This window comes from Temnothorax longispinosus, chromosome 9 (genome assembly GCF_030848805.1).
Source record: "Temnothorax longispinosus isolate EJ_2023e chromosome 9, Tlon_JGU_v1, whole genome shotgun sequence".
Classification (NCBI taxonomy): Eukaryota; Metazoa; Arthropoda; class Insecta; order Hymenoptera; family Formicidae; genus Temnothorax; species Temnothorax longispinosus.
This window is the reverse complement of record NC_092366.1, coordinates 8,394,154-8,416,318: the sequence shown is the minus strand read 5'-3', so window position 1 is coordinate 8,416,318 and position 22,165 is coordinate 8,394,154. Positions and strand designations below refer to the sequence as shown.

The 22,165-nt window shown below is 39.6% G+C and overlaps 2 protein-coding genes across 4 annotated transcripts in view; one reads left to right on the top strand and one right to left on the bottom strand.

Annotated features, from left to right (window-relative positions):
* The window catches only part of Mmp2 (Matrix metalloproteinase 2), a 204,108-nt gene that overhangs the window by 162,112 nt on the left and 19,831 nt on the right, over nt 1-22,165 (top strand). For all 3 annotated transcript variants that reach the window (XM_071789611.1, XM_071789612.1, XM_071789613.1), the window contains one exon: nt 13,428-13,586. In XM_071789611.1, the coding sequence (XP_071645712.1) occupies nt 13,428-13,586 (159 nt within the window). The remainder of the gene's footprint in view (nt 1-13,427; nt 13,587-22,165) is intronic.
* Nucleotides 18,020-21,336, bottom strand: LOC139819847 (uncharacterized). Its single transcript, XM_071789615.1, has 3 exons — nt 21,096-21,336; nt 18,852-19,154; nt 18,020-18,540 (listed from the first exon to the last, which is right to left on the bottom strand). The coding sequence occupies exons 1-3, from the start codon at nt 21,161-21,163 to the stop codon at nt 18,270-18,272; spliced, it is 642 nt and encodes a 213-aa protein (XP_071645716.1). The 5' UTR covers nt 21,164-21,336; the 3' UTR covers nt 18,020-18,269.

Sequence of the window (22,165 nt, the reverse complement as noted above, 5' to 3'; positions counted from 1 at the left end):
CAAAAAATTTATATATATCTATATATATAAATGTAGCATTCTGTAATAACATTCGCCCCGAATGTTTACGCCTCTTGTCCTGACTGACTGACTCACTCATCAACGCCCAGGCCAAACCCCTGAACCTAGAGACTTGAAATTTGGAGGGTGTATTCCTCTCATGACGTAAGCACCCACTAAGAAAGGATTTTTAGAAATTCCACCCCTAAGGGGGTGAAAAGGGGTAAAATGTGTTTTTTTCACGATTGTTCTGACTGACTGACTGACTGACTGACTCATCAACGCCCAAACCTATGAACTGAATTTTTATCAAAAGTATATGAAATAGGGGTAGAATTTTCCGGGGAGTGCCACTATGTGTATAGTTTTTTGTTACCGATTTTCTGGAAACCGGTTTTTCTAATTTTTCTAATTTTTCGGGAAATAATTCACTGAATTTCAAAGAATTGTAGATCAAACAGGGGTAGAATTTTCCGGGGAGTGCTATGAAGTGTATAATTTTTCGTTACCGATCTTTTGGAAGCCGGTATCGAAATTTTTTAAAATAATTTTTACCAAAAGTATATGAAATAGGGGTAGAATTTTCCGGGGAGTGCCACTATGTGTATAGTTTTTTGTTACCAATTTTCTGGAAATCGGTTTTTATAATTTTTCTAATTTTTCGGGAAATAATTCACCGAATTTTAAAGAATTGTAGATCAAACGGGTAGAATTTTCCGGGGAGTGCTATGAAGTGTATAATTTTTTGTTACCGATCTTTTGGAAGCCGGTATCAAAATTTTTTCAATTTTTCGGGAATTAATTGACCGAATCTGAAAGAATTGTATGAGAGAGAGAGAGAGAGGAGAGAGAGGGAGAGAGAGAGAGAGACAGACAGAGAGAGACAGAGAGAGAGAGAGAGAGGAGGGAGGGAGAGGGGAGAGGGGGTGAGAGAGAGAGACAGATGGAGAGAGAGAGGGGGAGAGAGAGAGAGAGAGAGAGAGAGAGAGAGAGAAGAAGAAAAAGAAGAATAAGAGAGAAGAGAATATAGAGAGAAGAGAGAGAGAGAGAGAGAGGATCTCTCTCTCTCTCTCTCTCTCGCTCTCTCTCTTCTCTCTCTCTCTCTCTCTCCATCTCCTCTCTTCTCTCTTTATCTTTCTTTCTCTTTTCTCTAGGGTTCTCTCTCTCTCCTCGTTCTCTCTCTCTTGCTTTCTCTCTCTCTCTCTCCTCCTCTCTCTATCTCTCTCTCCTCTCTCGGATCCCTCTCTCTATCTCTCTCTCTCTCTCTCTCTCTCTCGCTCTCTCCTCCTCATCCTCTCTCCTCCTCTCTGCTCTCTCTCTCTCTCTCTCTCTCTCTCTCTCTCTCTCTCTCTCTCTCTCTCTCTCTCTCTCGCTCCGCGCTCTCTCTCTCTCTCCTCTCGCTCTCTCTCTCTCTCTCTCTCGCTCTCTCTCTCGCGCTCTTACATATCTCTCTCTCTCGTCTTCTCTCTCTCTCTCTCTCTCTCTCTCCTCTCTCTCTCTCTCTCTCTCTTCTCTCTCTCGAAGCTCTCCTCTCGGGGAAAACCTCCGGGTAACCCGGTTACCGCTAGTATATATATATATATATATATATATATATATATATATATATATATATATTTATATATATATATATAATATGCATGTTTGTAGGTATAAATAGATATAAATAATTTTTTATAATTATACGTTATCAAAAATATAAGATTTATCGAATATAGGCTGTCCGATACCTTTCAAGCTTTCTTAATTCTTCTTCAGCGAATCGAACGCTTATCAGCTCATTATCTTCTTTCTGCGCTATTCGCATGTCAACTGAAATGAGTAGTTATCGACAATCCCCGATGAAAGTTAGCAAGAAAGTGCAGACCCAGACAGAAATAGACAACCTGTTGGAATGATTAAGGGTGTTACCTTAACGGGTCGGTACTGTGCATGCATTTAATTAGCGTACAATTGAGACGACGTGACGATGCTGCTGACAAAGACGAAGAGAAGGGTAGGAGGGAGAAAGGGAGAGGGGTGAGAGAGAGAGAGAGAGAGAGAGAGAGAGAGCCGATTACTCTCGGCACGAGTCGCAAGGATCCGTCCACCGCATCCCTCGTGCTTCCATCAAGATTGTTTAATTGCGTAATTCGCGTCGCGAATCAGCCCGTGATTACGACCTCATAATTGCAAGTTAGCCAAGCGACGCGACGTGCCATAGCGCAATAGTTCAAGCTGCCGACTGTCTGCTTGTCAACGCGCTGTAACCTATTGCCTTCGCTTCCTCTGTAGCATATCTTTCTAATACTCGCGAGTTCTCATTTACAGTTGAAACATAGCCTTTCTGTCTTTCAACAGCTTATACTATGTATTTAATAAGTACTCATCAGTTGTCAGTAAACAATTTTGTGTTAAATTTAACACATTTCACATGTCCCAATTTATCCACTCTAATTTTTATGTTGATTTAACAGAAGGTAAATATGTAAATAAATAACACAAGTAATACGTGAAAAATTACACAAAATTGTAACACATGGACGCTATCAAAGTTTATGTTAAATCAACATATTTATAATGTTAAATTTAATAAAAAAAAAATGTTAGTCTTACATTAAACACGTTATCTTTCTTCTCTTTTTCTTGCAAAGAACAGAAGACAGCGATATCTCTTTATAACATATAACATAAGAAAATGTCGATTTAACAGATGGAAATTCTTGTAAAGAGGGAAGTAACACACGTACAATTTAGATGTTCATTTTAACATATAAAATACGTCACCAGGAATTTGTGCATTTACATATATAAATTGTGTTATTTTAACTTTTAGGAACGTTGAATATTAATTTAACACAGAAAAGTCAAAATAACACAATGATAATATGTTACATATTAACATCCGTGTATATTTTAAAAATTTAACACAAAAATTCCTACACAAATAGAAATCCACTGAAATACAAAATGTTTTATATCGTGTACATACATTGCGTGACACCATTTAATAAATCTATATTACGTATATAGTATGTAGTATTAGTATTAGATGTAGTACCTGTAGCTACTAAAATATTAATATTATTAAAAGTCATGTACCTTTTTTTATAACTTGGATTTTGTCATGATTATTATGCATCTTTTTTGTTATACATTGTATACATTACAGAATGTATCACCAAAAAATTATATTAAAAGAATTATTATATTTTGTAGGTATTTTTCATCAAACATTGATTCATTTTAATTTGGCAAATTTCTTTTCGTATTTGTAGGTAGAGAATTACGCATGTCGGATTAATACGTATTAATTAATTAATACCGGGCTTGAAAGAGCTCGATTTATTGTTCCGCGTTAAAATGGGAACTCTTGTTCTCGGTCGCAACCGTTTAATTATTTCTCATTTCCGCCGAGTAAGTTTTATTCCGTTGATTTATTACCGGGGAGGAGTAATTAGCAGAGAATAATTAGAGACAATTTGTATACGCGGTTGACAATTTATCGCGGCTGGGAAGACGCGGCGCGAGGTATTTCAGTCGATAAGCTCGTTCCCGTGCAAATCGAGCGCTGCAACTAAAGTCCCTCATCTCGTTTCTACCGTCACGAACATCTCTCTGCGCATCTCACTGAAACGTTCTGCATAATACGTTTTCCCGCATTTTCTTCGCGCGCACCACTCTCTCTACCTACCGCATCTACCAGGGGGGTTTCAAGTAACGTAGAATGAACATCGCGGAATACAATCCGAAGTAGCAGCTTTTTCGCCCGACAAGAACTAATTTGCCCGAGCAAATCCGCTTTGCAAAAATAAAACTGCTGCAACGCGAGAAGTTTGTTGTAACGAAGAATGAGAAGTCTTGAGAGCGTCCTCCCGACTTTCGCAATTCACAAAAGCGTGATTTGTAGGAATGTGTAGCTCTCAAGTTTATAATTTTCATAATTTTGCATTTTAACTTATCACTTACAATGCTGAATTTTTTTAAGGGGAATGGTAAATGCATAATATCTATCTGCAAATAAATAATCGGTGTTTCACTCTTCGGTTAATTTTAAACGGAAATTATCTTGCGAATAAAATTTTATTCGGAATCACGGAAGAATTTCGACGAAATTTTTACTACGGAGAGATCATAGTGGCAAAAAGCAGAAATGTTCCGGAAACGGAGATTGCATAGAGATTGAATAGAGATATCTGCGAGCGCATGTCCTCTTCACGTCTCTCCGCAACATTAAAGAAGAACCAAAACACCGATTTTTTGATTGAAAAAAAGTTGGAAGCCTTATCTAAACGCAAATTTTTTCCTCGTTAACGTGTAGAGATCCCCTTGGTCGGACACTCGAAACTTTTGCGTTAACTTGCGCGTTAAGCATTTAACGCGGTTAAAGTTCATTTTACGTGTTCTCGCACAGCCACGAGGATTTTCTCGGGAAAGTTTCTCTCTCGGCGAAACTTTAATCGAAACTCTTAATAACAACATCGTTGGCCTTATCGCCAGCGGTGATAACAGCGCGCGTCCGACCCCTTCTATAATCCCCTTTTCTCCTCTACGTCCAGTAAACGCGGCACCTTGCACTTGCACCAAACCCGCGGTCTAATTTTCTCTCCGTCATCAGGGGGGGAGGGCGAAGTTGATTTAATCACCGTCACGTCCCAGCTATTAATTAGCCGTATTAATTAATCGGACTACTGTTCCGCTATCGGAAGTCGGGCTCGCTTCGGCGCGATTACATCGGTAGATTATTATTTGGGACCCCGATTTCCCAACGCGCGCTCGGATCTCGATTGGCGTCGTTAATATTGCGCTGACTTAATTCAACGGCGCAGCCGACCGCATTCATACTGCACATTAGCATAATTATGACCGTATGTTACTGCGACGCCACCACGAGTCTCTCTCTCTCTCTCTCTCTCTATTTCTCTCTGCCATTATCAACTGTTACATGCGTATTCGAACAGTTAATTTCGGTGGTCGACTTAGTAACGAGGCGTCGCATCATGACGTTGTTTCTCGAGTTGACTATTGTGTCCGAATACGATGGGGACGGATACAAATATTTGACGTCAGAAAATGCATCTGTCTTTCTCGTTTAATTTTTATAAATAAATATATGTACAGGTAGCTGAAAATAGCATTTTATATATACAATTTAAATTCTACAATCAATTTTGATCCTTTTTAAGAAGATCTTGATTTTGCTTATAAAGATATTAAAAAAGTCAAATCTTAATGAATTATTGTCATATATACTCAGGAAAAATAATAAGAGGTAAAATTTTAGTCGTAGATAAGTAAGGTGTTTGAAAGGACGAACAAAAGTTAAAAGAAAATAATGGTAGTTCTGGCTCCATACAGGTTCTTGATAAACGGTGAGTTTTATTTCAGTGAGATAGATAGCTAGATAGATAGGTGGATAGATATAGATACACTACCGCTCAAAAGTTTTTTCCACCTTAAAGGAATTTGATTAGAGTTTATTAATGAAATTTTAATGAAAAGACTAATAATTTGCTATCTTTATTACATAGGTAGTTACATGTTATTTAAACAATGTTAAACAATGATTTGACAAGAAAATAACATTATTTTAAATTTTTGTCTCATTAATGTGGCTGTTACGTTTTTTTTTAATTACAGCCTTACACAGTAACTGATTTTTGGCTTCTAAATACACCAACGATGATGATCTCGGAAAATGTATTTATGTATTATTTGAGATTTTCCGTACGCAAAATAATTACATAAAATTAGGAAGTAAGGGATAAAACGTAACATTAGTTTTGTGTAAGCAGGTAACAATGAGTACATGCCATACAATAATCCCTACTTTAAATTAAGTTTACTGCAAAAAATTTGAACTTTTACCATTTTTTTCTGGGGTGGCAAATACTTTTGAGCGATAGTGTAGATAGATAGAGAGAGAGCATAAGTTATTGAAGTTGGTTTTCTCGTTGGCCGAGCCAGAGGAGCCCTTTGCTGTATCGATCAATCGGTGTATCGCGGTTAAAAGAATTAAAGTCTCGTCGGCCGCGCGGAGCGGATGTTTCGGAGTAAAAGAATTAAAATCTCGAAGCACGCGCGCGTTTCGCCGAAAGAAATTAAGCTTCCCGCGATCTTCGCTTTTTGTATGCATTCTCTTCGCTTCCCTCTCTCTTTCTCTCGCTCTCTTTTTGTCCCCAGGAGTTCTAATTCGCGAAATTCACGAGATTCACGAGATTCACGAAGAATTCTGTAAAATCCACGCGCGTCTTTCACAGGCGCTGTAATTACTAGAACTAAAATCGAAACTAAGAGAACTAAAGTGCTTGCGAAGAAGAGGGGAGATGTTATAACGGAAAGATGAAATGAAATCGGGATCAAAACGATTAGCGCACCACGTTTGGTCGAATCGTCGTTAATGATCTCTGTACGTAGAACAAGCCTACACTCTCTTTCTCTCGCGGGATGTTCTATTACCGCAACGTGATTCGCCACACCACCGCGTCTCAGTTTCTCGCTATTTGCGAAGACAGCGCGACAGAATCCGCTTGTGGGAACGTGACATTAGCGTTAGCAATTCATAACTGACATAACTGCGGTTGGACGTTGCTGGTAAATCGGTTACATTTGTTCTCTCTGTATCGCCTCCCTTCTCTCTCTCTCTCTCTCTCCTCCTTTCTCTCTCTTTCTCTCAAACGGAATTAATTTAAAGCGACGGCCGCTTCGCCTTTAATTGCGTTTGCCTAAGAGTTATTAACCGTTGCGCGTTGACATGTAGGGCGCTACCACTTACGACGATCATTCAGGCTAAAGGTAGAAGCACATAAAATTGCAGGAGCCTTGAGCAGAATGCAGAAGCCATATGCGCATGCGCTATGGTATTTGTAGAGCTCTACAGATACCACAGCACATGCGCATATGGCTTCTGCATTCTGCTCATGGCTCCTGCAATTTTATGTGCTTCCACCTTAATGGTTTTCGACTGTTCGCGCGTCAGAGTCGAGAGTTCACAATGAAAGTGGCAAATAAAAAATAAGAATACTTACCTCGAAACATCGTAGACTATCGCATTTAAAATTGTAGACCATCGCATAATTCACTCCTAATATGGATACTTATCTATATTATACTTAAAAAGAGTGCCCTTTCACTCAAATGGAGTGCGATTTTACTCCGATTTATAGAGCGCATTTTTACTCTTTCTTAGAGTGGCGAATCGCTCAAAATGCACAGGTTCAATTTTCACTTTTTGTTACACCATTTCACTCGTTTTGAGTGATATTTCATTCTTCGACTTTTACGAAGAGTACATAAAGCAATAAAAACATCTTTCCTTTTTCATGAATGAAAAAAGATAGCTAAGAATGTTTCTTTTGTAATACTTTTACTCGCGGACGTTTATCGGTTAACTTTAACAAAGCTATATATTGTATAAAATGTTAAATAATTCATTCTGGCACATGTTAGAAGTTTGTGCGACATGGAAGACCCGTTGTCTTGTCTTTAGTCACGTCTTTCTGCTCGTTTAACTCGCGAGAGACGAATATGGTATGACCCAAGAAAAGGAAGACCGTATCTCTCCCCGGTATATAACGAAAGTTTTCTCGTTGCATTGTTATAACGTATACTCGCGTCGCCCACTACTATTTCGGTATTTCAGTTAAATGTCTTGACGCGATTCCAGGATAACGTGCATAAGCCAGCTCGATGATGGACGATAAATACGCGTAGTTTTCGAGCGATTGTAGCTTCATTTTATCGCTCCGCGTTTCATAAGCTTGCGCAATGAGAACAAAAGATCGCGAATGGGTATCCTCAGTAATTCGTAAACACCTTTATCTACGTTTTATACGTTTATTATCGCTTTGTGTCGCCAATGAGACTTTATGTTCATACTGCGCTTGAATGAATGAAGGTATCTCGGGACATATAACAGCTTCTACTGGATCTTTGACAAATGTTTGAGATCTTTTATGGAAAAATTAGAAAGAGAAGTGTTGTGAATTTTTATCGCTTTTGGATGAATTTTAAATCTTTGCTGAATTTTTTAAATATATACATATACTAGCTGGTTACCCGGGCTTCGCCCCGGAGGACATATGTAATCAGACACGCAAATAGTCTCTCTCTCTCTCTCTCGTCAAGCTCTCTCTCTCTCTCTCTCGATCTCCCGTCTCTCTCTCTCAGGTCTCTCTCTTCTCTCTCTCTCTCTCTCTCTCTCTCTCTCTCTCTCTCGTCTTCTTCTTCTTTCTTCTCTCTCTCTCTCTCCCTCGTCATCTCCTCCATCCTTCTCTCTCTCTTCCCCCCCCCCTCTTCTCTCTTCTCTCCTCTCTCTCTCTAGAGAGCTCTCTCTAAGAGAGTCCTCATGCTGATCTCTGAATCATAAAAACTCTCTTTCCCCCAATCTCCGGATCAAGCTCGTAACTCATCCGCATCTGTTGCCTTTTATACCATGGTCCTGAACAAGGAAACTTGAACACCAAGTTGCGAGGTACTTGTCAATTGCGCATTCGGTTTTATTTACGACCTTCAACGAGATGAAACATATTACCCCATATCCGACGTAGGTTTGAATTTGGCTTCCGTTTTAAAATGAGCCGTACCATGGCTAAACCGCCAACGGGGGTGTGACCGCCAAAGCACATATCTCGGAACCTGTCATATTGTGCGAACTCGCTATTAACATTGTAAACGCTGCTTATGGTACCTGTGACCAACGGAGTTTCGGCAGGTTACCTTCCGTGTTATGATTTTTACGAGGGCAAACGTTACCTGTTTTCGGAAGGTGGAAAGTGAAATTTTCTGCGCGTGGAAATTTTGTAATATCTTGATATTATTGTCTCACCGAATCTCAAAGTAAGTGATTATAAAGAGTAATGCATGCTGAACACGAATCCAGTGTAGTTTTTTCATTTATCGTTGATGTCTAATATTTCGTGGGCGATCAAACCTGAAACTTATGTTTGGGGCTTATCCGCCAGTAAAAGCAACCCGGGGCTGTTCCGCCAGTCTCGTCTCTGTGGCGTGCCGGGGCACGACTTCAGCTCACGGCGATTTCAGGTTAGGTTTCCCTCGAGCGTGATTCTGTCTTCTCTTGCACGTGCGTCAGTTTGTATAGGAGAGAAATGGTAGGGGGGGGGGGGGGGGGGGGGGGCGCCACTATCGTCGCAAGCGGGTGTTTTGAACCGACCGAAAAGATGGCTGACCGTTGTTTCCGTCGCTCGCGCTCACGGCACGTCGGCGAGGCACGGCACGGTCTCTGATATTCCGCGATTTCCGCGCGAGAGTTGACATGCCGCGCGCGAGGTAATCGTCCCGGCCGTGCGTACGTCGTTGTTGGTCGTTGTGTCAGTGTCAGTAGTGTTGGTGGTGTCGGTGGTGTGGGTGTGGTTCGTGACCGTCGTCGTCGTCGTCGTCGTCGTCGAGCGTCGTCGTCGTCTCGTCGTCGTCGCTTCGTCTTCGTCGTCGTCGCGTCGTCGTCGTCGTCGTCGTCGTCGTCGTCGTCGTCGTCGTACGTCGCGCGTTCGTTCGTCGTCGCGTGTGCGTCGTCGTCGTCGTCGTCGTCGGTCGCGTCGTCGTCTTCGTCGTCGTCGCGTCGTCGTCGTCGTCTTTTCGTCGTCTGTCGGTCGTCGTCGTCCTTCTTCGTCTCGTCGTCGTTTTTCGTCTTCGTGGTCGTCGTCGTGCGCTCCATGTAGCGCTCGTCAGGATCTCATGTATTCACGTGCCTAAATTGTTTTATGGAATAGGTAAAACAATTATTTTTTAATAACGTTTCGCATAAAAATTTATAAATTTTTATATTTTTCTCTTAAAAAAACACTTATTAAAATGTATCCTATCATTTTTCAAGATTAGATGTACGTATATGTATTAAAAATGCAGTGTGGCGGATTAGCCCCGGGGGGGTGTGCGGTTCACCCCCGGCATTTTTGAGATTTCAATTTTTGCACCGTTGTCGTTTTTGCTCCATACCGGTTAAACAAAGCGACGTAGATAAAAATTTTTAAATAAATTTTGTAGCTAAAGGTTTACTCTTTACAGTGGTAGATAATATTTAACTTAAATTATTTATTTTGTTGTTAAAATCGGCACCGAAAAAAAACTGGCGGTTTAGCCCCGGTCTTCCCCTACTTAATTTCTTGGTTGCCAGCTTTATCGGGGAGGTCCTGCACTTGAGCTCATCCATATACCGCGTGAACTTTTTAAACATCCGCCTTAATTGCCTACTCTTAGGACCTGGGAGAAGTAAACAAAGAGAGAGATTCTGACCCGGCTTGCTTTCAGCTTCCTACGCCAACTTTGCATAGCCCGCTCATAAACACGTCCGCCTATATTCCTCTTTGCCAGCGTTCCGCCCTTTACGTCTGGCTGCTCGTCTCCTAATTCAGTTACCTCAGCATCGTCTTTTGCATCCTTTAAAAGCCTACTCGCATGTTCTTGCTTTCATCTGAATTGGACGTATAAGTCTTGTGTTCTTTCTTCCTTCTTTCTTCATTGTTCTGTGCACTCCCTATTTTTGTATTTATTGCGTTCCCTATTAGGGTTTAAGTTGCGCTAGTCCCTAAGTTGCGTTAGCTATAGTTGTTTTTTTGTATTATATTACTTTGTCTGAGAGTGAGCAAAGGCCTTTGTAAATCAGACATTTTGTCTTTTTTTGGCCCTTACCCTTTGCTCGTGCCTAAGTAACCGTATAAGCAATATCAGTCTCTCTCTCTCTCTATCATCTATCTATCCTCTATCATCTCTCTCTAGCGTCTCTGCTCTCTTCTCTTCTCTCTCTCCTCGCTCTCCTCTCTCTCTCTCTAGTCTCTCTCTATCTATCGTCTCTTCTTCCTCATTCGTTCTTCCCTCTCGCTCCTCGCCCCCTCTTTCTCTCTCATCTCTCGTCTTCTTCTTCTCTTCTATCTCCTCACCCTCTCTCTTTGCTCTCCGTCTGTCCTCTCTCTCCTCCCCTCTCCCCCTCGTCCCATCTCCCCTTCCCTCTCTCTCTCTCCGTCGCCTCCCTCATCTGTCCTTCTCTCCTCCTCGCGTCTCCCACCCTCCCTCTCCCTTCTCCCTAGGGTCCCTCGTCTCTCCTCGATCTCTCCTTCTCCCCTCTCTCGTCTCTGTCTTGTCCCTTTCTCTCCGTCCTGCCTCTATCCCTCTTCTTCTAATCTCCTCTCTCTCTCTCCCTCTCTCGTCTACGTCTCGCTCGCGCTCTCTCTCTCCTCGCTCGTGGCTCTATCTATCTCTCTCTCTCTATCTCATCGTATCTCTCCTATCTGTCTTCTTCTTCTTCTTTTCTTCTTTTTCTTCTTCTCGTCGTCTCAGGGGTTCGATCGTTAGACGTCGGAGGTGTCTCCGTCTGGGGCAACCACCTTCCGACATCGTCATCTAGGTCTCTCCGTCTCTCCATTCGGTCTCTCGCTGGGATCTCCGGAGTATCTTCTACACCTCTGCAGTCCTCGGGGCTCTCCCGTGCTTTCTTCGTCTCCTCGAGTCTTCATACGCCTCATCGAGTAGACTGTATAGGTCTCTCAGGCCTCTCAGACGCCGCGGTCTCGATCCGGTTGCTCCGTCGATCGGTCTTTCTCGTCTCTTTTCTTTTTCTCTCTGTCTCCAACAAATCTTTAAGATTCGGTCAATTAATTCCCGAAAAAATGAAAAAAATTTGATACCGGCTTCCAACAGATCGGTAACAAAAAATTATACACTTCATAGCACTCCCGGAAAATTCTACCCCTGTTTGATCTACAATTCTTTGAAATTCAGTGAATTATTTCCCGAAAAATTAGAAAAATTAGAAAAACCGGTTTCCAGAAAATCGGTAACAAAAAACTATACACATAGTGGCACTCCCCGGAAAATTCTACCCCTATTTCATATACTTTTGATAAAAATTCAGTTCATAGGTTTGGGCGTTGATGAGTCAGTCAGTCAGTCAGTCAGTCAGAACAATCGTGAAAAAAACACATTTTACCCCTTTTCACCCCCTTAGGGGTGGAATTTCTAAAAATCCTTTCTTAGTGGGTGCTTACGTCATGAGAGGAATACACCCTCCAAATTTCAAGTCTCTAGGTTCAGGGGTTTGGCCTGGGCGTTGATGAGTGAGTCAGTCAGTCAGGACATCTACATTTATATATATAGATACATAATTTTTTATGTTATATATACAGAAATTTTATATATTTTTATGTAAATATATTTTATAATCTTTTAGATTTTTTTCTTTTGCAATAAATTATAATTTGTAATAATGTTGTATGCACTCACAGATTTTTTATGACAACTGAATTTTATGCAAAATGTATGGTATGGCTGGAGATTTCTCGCGAAATTTCTGTATCAAGATACTGCGGATTTTTCTCTGCGATACATCAACAATTCGCTATACTATCAATTTTTCCGGCGACAGTAACCCTCCCTCCTCGAATTGGCGATCGCTTTACGGTCCTAACCCATATCTGGGAAAGTAGTTTCTCGATGCGGGTCGAAATCGAATCGGAGCGAAGCGAAACGAAACGAAATGAAGGCGGAGATTCCGCGGCGGTGGCGGCGGCGGCAATTCCCGATGGAATTGCCCGGAAAACTCGGCACGCGAACGCCAAAAAGTTTCGATACGCTTTTCTCTACCATGACACGATATCTTTGGAGACCGTAAAAAATAAGGATGAAGATATCAAAGATAAAAAAATTTTGAGCACTTTTACAAAAAATACATATTTAAAAGGACATTGCGTCCAAGTTGATTAAAAAAAATGCAAGTTTATTTTTACTAATGTAGATTAACTTTAATTTTGGTTTAACTTGTTTTTTATTTTTTTTTTTAGTTCTAAAAATTAGTTAAAGTTAATCCGCGATTGATAAAATTAAGTTTTAGACAAATATTACTATTTGAATAATTTTATAAAGGACTACACCATCAAATATTATTTTAACTTTCAAAAAAATAGACAGCCTCTTTTTCTAAAAATAGAAAACTGAGATATCAGATTGTAATCGATTTATATATTTTTATTAAGAAGCTACTCTGTTTTGTTCTTAATTCATTAAAAATGAGAACGCGAAAAATGTACTCCAATTAATTTTATCCACTAATTTTATCTAATTACACTAATATAGGGAACCGTTGCTTCCAAGTTTTTAATTTGATAAATATTTTGTGATAAATGTATATTTCAAACAAAAACAAGAAAGAGAGTAATACATTAAATAAATTACACTGATATATAATAGACAATTTCAATTGTTTCGTATAACCAACCAATCTTGCTTTAATAAAATAACGTTTGCCATGTTGCGTTTCTACCCTTACGAAATATTTGCGAGATGCAATGTATATAAAGAAATCATGAGCCTCGCGAATCTGTATGCGACTCTTGTCTCGCATACCCGCAAGTATTGCGGTTGACATAAACCGAGGTGCACCGTGCACGGATAAAGACGGGCTCGCGGGGGTCTTGAATATATTTCTGCGCTTCTTTCAGGCACCAGCCTGTTCGCGGTGGCCGCTCATGAATTCGGCCATTCCCTGGGATTGGCGCACAGCTCGGTCCAAGGTGCCCTCATGTATCCCTGGTACCAAGGACTGAGCCCCAACTACGAGCTGCCGGAGGACGACCGCCACGGGATTCAGCAGATGTACGGTAAGTTGTTTTCCTTCGCCGCGTTAATACTTGCTAATGCTCGTTTAAGTATTATAAATTGGTATTAAATTTGAGTCGCGTAAGTTGTGGAGATCCGAGAACAAGAGAAAACCCTGATGGGATTAAGTTAAAATAACACCTTAAAAAGTATTTTTATAAATTTAAAATCGAATGCGAAGGAAAGAAAATTACGATAAACTGTATCGCATTAATATTGCCAAGTTAATATTGCTATTATTGTTAATTATGAATTTAAAAAACGAAAACCAAAAAGCCAAAGTTATTAAAAGTGCAGAATATAATTATAATTAATTATAATGAACTGTAATGCTGAAGAAAAAATTTCATTATAAGCTTTGAGAAAGATTCAAATATTAATGTTACATTAATTTTACTAACCGTTAGTCTTTGCGAAGCAAAAGCAAACGGAAACAGGAGCGGGAGTTATCCCCGTCGTGCCGCACGATTAGTATTCGTCCGCGGCTTCGCAGCCTTGTTCTCGAGAATGTCTTCGTATTCACGCGGTGTGAATCGAACGAGCGGGATGTGCGAGCGGTTTATCTCGATTGTAAAACTTTCGGTGAGCGGCGATATAGTACCAGGCGAGATTTATAGCGCGCGTTATCGGCGTGGGATCGCGGCGTAGCGCGAGAGGCGGGCGAGCGCCGCTCGTGCAATGTTTCAATTTCGGAATTTTGAGCACGCTGTGTGCGCGGGATAACCACGGGCATTAAGGCGATACCGTTGCAGTCGGCTCGGGCTCGTAATGCGCGACATAACGCTTGGCGTGTCGGCCGGCAATCGAGTATATTAGAAAAGTTGTTTGCTCTTTATGACCCGGTAAGCCTGGTGAGAGTATAGAGGCACGTACAGAGTAATTTGGCGAAGGTAGGACCTGTAATGGACGATATAAATTCCCCGGTCAAGTTTCTCCAGCCTCCGGGGTTTCAATATTTTGTCAAAGAAAAATATTAGGCTTTTTTTTTCTAAAATTGAACAAATTTTAAAGACGCACTTATAATTGAACTATATGCATTTGAAGGGTACAGGGAAAGAATGAAAGAACGATCAAAGTCTTTTTGTCTTTATCTGATCACGTTATCTTGTGACATTTTCAAGAAGTTTTGATAATTCTTATCTGTCTCGAGCAAGAACAGTTATATTCATTGGAATAAGGTCGAAAGATGTGCTGAGAAAGAACGATCATAGTCCACGTGCTTGTGGGAAAGATACCTTTATTTAATTAATGCAAACTATACGCATATTTCGAAGAATTAAATAAAATTAAGTAAAAAATATATTAAATTATATATATATGTATATATATATATATATATATATATCTATATATATATATATATATATATATAATAATTTTTTAAGCAGAAATTTAGTTCTAAAGTGAATGCGCATATAGTCAACGGCAATCTTGGCAACTTCGCCTATGCTAAAGTTAAGCGCGAAATATGTTCGATGCTGAGCTATATCGCGTTACGTTCCCATTGTTGGAATTACCCCGCGTGATTTTGTCGCGCGCATAACGGAATCACAACTTGAGCACGTCGAAATTGCTTTAATCGCGCAGTCATGGGAAACAGCTTAGTTATATTCACCCAGCCAAACTGCACGCGAAAATCTACCGTCCGTTATACGGGGTGTCGAGAATGTCGGAGTGATATACATTGTTACCTAAATACGCGTTGAAACTATAAATAGAATTATTCCTTTTAAAATTATTCTTTTTTTTTTATCAATCTTTATTAGAGCGAGAACCTTACTCCGAACTTGCTGTGAAATATATGCGACATGCTCAAAGTGGAATGAAAACAGGAGGGTAGGTCGAGGTTGAGACACCCTGGCTCTTTAATCGAGATTATACCGGGCATTGGTGCGCCAGCTACATCGGAAATTTGAATTTCGAGCAAGGATCTATATCTCGCAGTACAGTTTCGCAGTAGATAGGGCACTTTATAGTCCGGCGACGGGGTAAAGTTGGCCTCAGTAGCAAACTCGTTCGATAGTCAGCCGCCACGCCGCATAGCGAAACGCAATTGCGCCCGCCGAATACTTGGTCGCCATAGCATCCCTACGGCGTTTAATGCACACCTGTGAGGCGTGTGAAAATGCTGAAAAATGTAGGGACGCACGGAAAGCGCGTAAACGAAAAATCAACGCGCGAGAGAGCCCATTGTTTGAGTATTTTTCTTTGCTTCACAGAATAAACAACAACCGAGAAATTCTCTTCGCGAGTTTCTTGGATCTTATTTTAAATGCTAATCTTATTTTACTTCCAATCTAATATATATATATATATATATATATATATATATATATATATATATATACTTTTAAAGTTTTATTAATATTACGAAAATATTATTGAGTAAATTAATATTTGAATAAATAAAAATTCCTGATCTGTCTGCCAATATCAAAGCAGAAACGTAAAAATTTTCCTCTACGGTATACATTCTAACTTTTAACGGTGCTGCGAGCTTAAAGCTGCCGGATGATAAAAATGATATATTATATCGTTGGAATAAAATTGCTAGAAGGACAACACGAACGAGCTTCCGGCCTGTTGCGACGTTTGAAATAGAGAGGAGCTTCGATCCGCTGGTTTTTACGTGGCTGACTTTATGACGCAATGTTGTAAAACAAGGAATGCAGATATCTTGTACGTGCGGTGAAAATATACATGTCCTTGGCACGCATTTTGTTCCGCATTTCCTGGCTTTTGACGTTTGAAATAAATCTTGCAAGAAGTTTTATATGATTTTCTAAATCTTATCTTTTACCTTTGAGCTCGCGTTATTACTTGTATTACTCGCAACATTGGATTTTTCAAATTCTTTCTGAATTTCCGAGTGCAATTTAAAGCACCAATTCCGCTTGTCTATTTTTATAATAGTCGATACGTGAATATCACGTTAAAAAGCCGCAATAAATTATAGCAACTACGATAATGGTCATTGCGTCTTAATAAATCATCTAAAAATTATATTTTTACTCATTTACTTAATTACACAGTATTAAAAATTCGATTGGTCCGTCTATTTGAAAACAATAAAAACACAAAGATCGCCGATACATCGTCCTACGTACCTAATCTTCGGGCTGCACGCGAGACTGCATCTTGCACGATGATGCACTGTCGCTCTCGTTACGGGCCGTCCGCTCTTTTCGGTTACACGGAGGCCGGGGGTGAAATGAAACGTGAATAAAATATAAAGAATGACCGGGTTTCGCGCGCTACTCATCCCTCGTCATCCCGCGAGGTACAGGGGGCGTACCATCGGGATGGTGATTTAGTGTACTGCGGCAGAGCTTTGCCGGGATGGTGGTTCTCCGGAGGATGGCGAATGTATTTTGATTCTCCCGCTCTCCTCCGCCTGCCTGTGCCTCCTCTACCTGTTATTTGTTATTCTCGTTTTCTATCTGTCTATCAGCGTTATCCTTTCCGCCTTGATATTTTCGCGCGCGTTCGCTTGTTTCGTGCTGCGCTGCATCTGGGAAATTCCGTGCAAGAGGCGAGCCAACGTAGCGGAAAGGTGATTTTTACTTACGAAAAACGTTTATTTAGTATCACAAAACACGAAGGTTCCTTATATTTGATCTTTCAAAATAATAGCTTTTTATCGTAGACGATAATATTGCGGAAAATTATTAAATTTATTTACGTATAAAGTTATAATTTGCTACTAATTATCGCGATGATATATTACTTTAATTTAAAAAGTGTACAGCCTAACTTAAGTCTAATTTAATTTTAATTTGAAATAATATTTAATGATCTAATTTTTACCATATCGGTATATTACTTTTCGATTAAGTAGGTTTGCCCGAAAATAAAATGCACATAACGATTAAAAAACGACTCGAGCGCTTTCATTCTTTGTACAGACGTCTCGCTAGCGCATCGTTCTTCGTTTTTCACCCGCGACCTCCCATTTCTAGTTTACTCCGTTTTGTCCCGTACATTCTCCCCGGTTGCTGTCGGTGGTAAACGTATTACATGCGCCGCGTAGCACGGGGAGGAGAGAGCGCGAATGCGAACGAGGGCTCGCATTTGTCTTCTCTGAAAGGATCCGCCATTGACAGATGCATTTGCTTTTGCGCTGCGGCGCGCTTCTCTGCTCGTCGCATTGTCGAATGCAAACAGCGCGACAGTGGGAATCAGCTTAGTCTCGTTCGCCATAATGGAGAAAGGGATCTTACTCGCGGCGTAATTGCGGTGCTTCCGCTACCGTTTGGATGTTCCGTTTCGTTATTCGTTTCACGATTAAATAAATCGAGAATAAGTCCGAGAATTAGATGCAAAATAGAAATTTTAATTAGAATAGTCATATTATTTAATATTTAATAATTATATTGTTATTTAACATTTAACAAAGAGGTCAAAGTGGCTGATAGAAGTATCTGTAAATTGAAAAAAAAAATTATTATCGAAGTTTCAAAGTTTCTTATGAAGTTTTAAAGTTTTTAACGTCAGAAAAGAGAAAATTGCACTTTAATCGTAAGTAATTAACATCGTGTTTTAAAAGAAATTGTAAAACATTTTATTATTTGTGTAAGGTTTTTTTTCTATTTCACGTAATCATCTAGAAAAACTTACAAAAATGATAGATTTAAAAAATATTTTGTCACTAAATTTACAAACGTACAAATGATATCTATCTAAACTTAACGAAAGGCGGAGGTCGCACTCCTCTTTCGCGTTTTCAGTGCATTCTTGAGTTTATGGACGGTCACGGTAAGCTGGCGAACTTGTGCCTGTAGATGCTTTATCTTATCGTTGTCCTCCTTCAGCTCCTCCATCGCTACCTCCCAGACGATCTTCGCCTCTGCCGGCACTTTCGAGATCTCGTCCCAGTTGACGCTCTTGAGGTAGCGCACATACTTGATCGGCTGTTCCTTCATCTCCTCCTTCGGCAACATGTGAACACGACGTCCCCTTGAAAAAGAGAGCAGCGCGCTCGTCATACGATATCGCCGATATCGGGAAATCTCGAAGCTAAATTATTACGATACGATCGGCGCCAGAGATCAATCATCAGATTGCTTATTCAATTTCGGGAGAGATTAAACGCGAATTACGATTCCGTACATTTTTTCGCGCGTTTTTCCGGTCAAGCTCTAATTAAAATATCAGGATTCAGGAGATGCGTATTTTAATAAAAGTTCCAGGGAATTATTTATTTAAATTGTCGATTGATTGTCACTTTATTTTGGACAAATAATTACAAAGATCAATTATCTTCTTACCTCGTGATGGTCGGTCTTCTGACCGACGACGGTAACGAACGTAATATCGGCGAGGATGGTCGTTCGGTTTCTGGTTCTCTATGCGGTGATGATCGATCCACTTCTGCGGCTTTCGCGATCGAGTCGGTGCAGGAAGTTGGCGCCAATTCCAAAGTCGGAACGGCATTGTCCATCAGAATGAAGCCTGCGGAGCAAGCTTGCGAGAAATGACGCGAGCACAGTGACAATTGTGCGGGCACGTCCTCGTTAGTCTCGTTGATCGCATCCAACCACTTCTTCCAGCGATTCTTGTTCTCGGGAAATCTAAGGATCGGAGAGTGACGGCGTAAAAATTGTTTCATGTTTTTATTTTTTTCTTTCTAGGTTTTTTTTTATTAAAGCTTCTTTAGATTTTTATATGCGCGACATCGTGATCTATAACGATCCTGTGCGCAGATTTATGAACGAAGAGCGACCAACAATTATTTGGATTACATTTGAACGTGTATAATGTTTAGATAATAAAAATTACGAAGCAACTTTATAATAATTTTGAAAGTTTACAAAATCCGCAATAAATTTTTTACAATGGATTTAATAAGAATGCTTATTGGTGTATTAAAATTTAAATCGATTATCGATTTAAGTATTTGGATTTACTGTTCTAACTAGGAAGTGTGTTTTAAAGACCGACAAAAAATCGGCGCGCAGTTTACTGAGCTTGGAAAAAATTGTACGAAATTCACACAATATTATTATTAGGCTACCAAAAGATCCAGTACAAACCGTAAAATGATGATTTTTTTCTAATTGATTGTATAACGGTCGTGTTTCATTTATTATTATTGTTCACAATAATTAATTAAATTATTAAAGTACATTTTTATTTTAAAAAAGGGAAAAAGAAATGAGTTTTAGGGACGATTCAACAATAAATTTTTTGATTGAGCAAATTTGATGTTTGAAGGTGACTTCGATTAAACTGTGATTTACTTAATCAGTCATTAATCAACTATCGTTTGCTGCAAAACTTCCATAATTCGTTACTTCTAATTAAATTTTCTTTTCTATACATTAAACGAAAAAAAGCGTTGTAATTCTACTGTTCAAGAAAATAATATAGATATTGTTCAATGAATTAATTGCTGATTAAGAATCGGAGTTTGGTCGAAATCGACCTAACACTTTACAGCTTGAAACATCTTTTTTATTAGACCAAAAAAATATGGCAACCGTACCGTAGGATTCACCACTTTTAGTTTTGGCGAGAGAGAAGGATATACATTCACTGTCGCTTTCTCTTTCTTTCCGTCTCTTTCTTTGTCTCTTTTCTATCTTTTTCTCTTTTTGTTTCTCTTGCTTTTGCCAAGAAATGGCGAACCAATCAAAAGCTACCGTATGGCCAGACTTTAGTGGGAATTTAAAGTCACTAGATAATCTAGTGACTTTATTTATTTATTTTTATTTGAGAAAAATACAGGCCTTGGCAGAGCCATCTGGCCGATCTAGTGACTTTAAGGGTCGGCAGGAGACACGGTGGAGACCTCTGTCGGGTTGGCTTAGCTGCGACTCACTGCGAGTCCGTATTTTATTTATTATAAATTTTTAAGAGCAAAAATGCAAAATCGGGCTTTGTAGCTGATTGCATTATTATATAAAGAGTATATAAAAAAAAAAGACTTATTAAAAGAGTTATTACGAATTACGGATTCGTTATAACAAGATTTCTCATAAAATAAGTTACATAGATTCGTGAACTTTTTTTTATATACTTTTTATATAATAATGCAGTCAGCTACAGAACCCGATTTTGCATTTTTGCTCTTAAAAATTTATAATAAATAAAATACAAAGTTAAAGTGCAGTTTAACGTGCACTTAGTGCATAAAGTGCACCTGAGTTTGCCTGGGTCTTCTGCCCACCCTTAATGGGAATTGCTATTGCTGCATCATCTCTGCTAATTCCATGCACAATACTTTTTCTCTTTTTCTTTTTTTTCTTTTTTTTCTCTTTCTGTTTGTCTCTCTGCTATTTTCAAATTATATCGAATCGTAAGATTACAAAGACAAAATCGGACATTACTATACGAAATTTCATACATCATTATTGATCTGTGTCTAAATACAAAGTAGCTTCCCAGATTACCTATATCTATCGAGGTACGTTACTACGCATGCGCGCACCGAGATGCGCGTATACATTATACATCCACACATATTGTACATTATACGCACACGCATGCGCCGTACTTGATATGAGTCTTACATGTCAGACGGTATCTCCTGCGCGTCTTCGGAATGTTGCCTGCAGAGAAAGCAACTCATCGAGGCCATCTCGAGGCTCGTATGATGCACAACGTCGCTTCCACGATTGATGGTACGATCCAAGTCATGAACGCGGATCAACGCGGACTGACGACCGCACTAAAGCGAAAGATCCTCGATGCGCGTCGTCTTCGTCTCACACTGACACGCCATTGGTTGCGCTCGCCGCTGCTCCGACCGACATGTCAGAACACTGCACCGCGGTAATGGAAACTGGCGCGATATTCGAATGAGTAATTCTCGAACTTAAGAATGAAAAGAAAGAGAGAGAGAAAGAAAGAACAGAAGAAAAAATGATGATTTTGGTTTCAATATCATAAAACACTTAAAGAGATACAATAAATAAATAAATTTATTTATAAATTAACTTTAATTAAATTAAAATTGTAAATTTTTGATTGTAAATCTTGACATTTTATTTTTTTCAAAAATTTTTATAAAAGTTATGGAAAAAATTGTTTAATTTTTTAATTGTATCTATAATATGCATTACATTAGATATCCCAATAATATCAGGAAAATTATAAAATCACTATAATATGTCGCAAAATTCAGTTGCTTTGATTTTCGGGTATAAATAATAACAGAAGAAAAGCGATTTTATTTTATTCGCTCTTCGGAAGAGAATGCAATATCTTTTGAAACCCCACTTGCAAAAGCAACCTGGTCTCTCGAAGAATTTTTTCAACCATAAAGCGCGCAATGATTCTACACGTATAAAAAATTGGTCGGTGTAACTTTTGTGAGGGGGTAATAAAATACACGATACGTGCGTCACGCGAAATATTTACGACGGCCGATGCTTGCGCGCGTGAATCCAAAAAGATGTGCCCGGGATACGGGAACACTACGATGAGCAACTCGCGAAAGGAATTCCAAAATAGATCGCGTGCATCCCGATCCTACGTTTTATTTTTGACTATACAACTCGTTCGCGCTTCGCTTCCCCGTTTTCTATTGTTTACGGCATCAATATTTGCGCGCAGCGCAGCAAAAATTACGTGGTGACCC

What these genes read in the sequence shown, in the direction of transcription:
- LOC139819847 (XM_071789615.1), bottom strand. Translation starts at nt 21,163, where the DNA reads ATGGCCTCGATGAGTTGCTTTCTCTGCAGGCAACATTCCGAAGACGCG. An exon ending in CAGGAGATACCGTCTGACAT is followed by an intron (nt 19,155 to 21,095) that starts GTAAGACTCATA and finishes TCCGATCCTTAG; the next exon opens with ATTTCCCGAGAACAAGAATC. An exon ending in AGAAGACCGACCATCACGAG is followed by an intron (nt 18,541 to 18,851) that starts GTAAGAAGATAA and finishes CTCTTTTTCAAG; the next exon opens with GGGACGTCGTGTTCACATGT.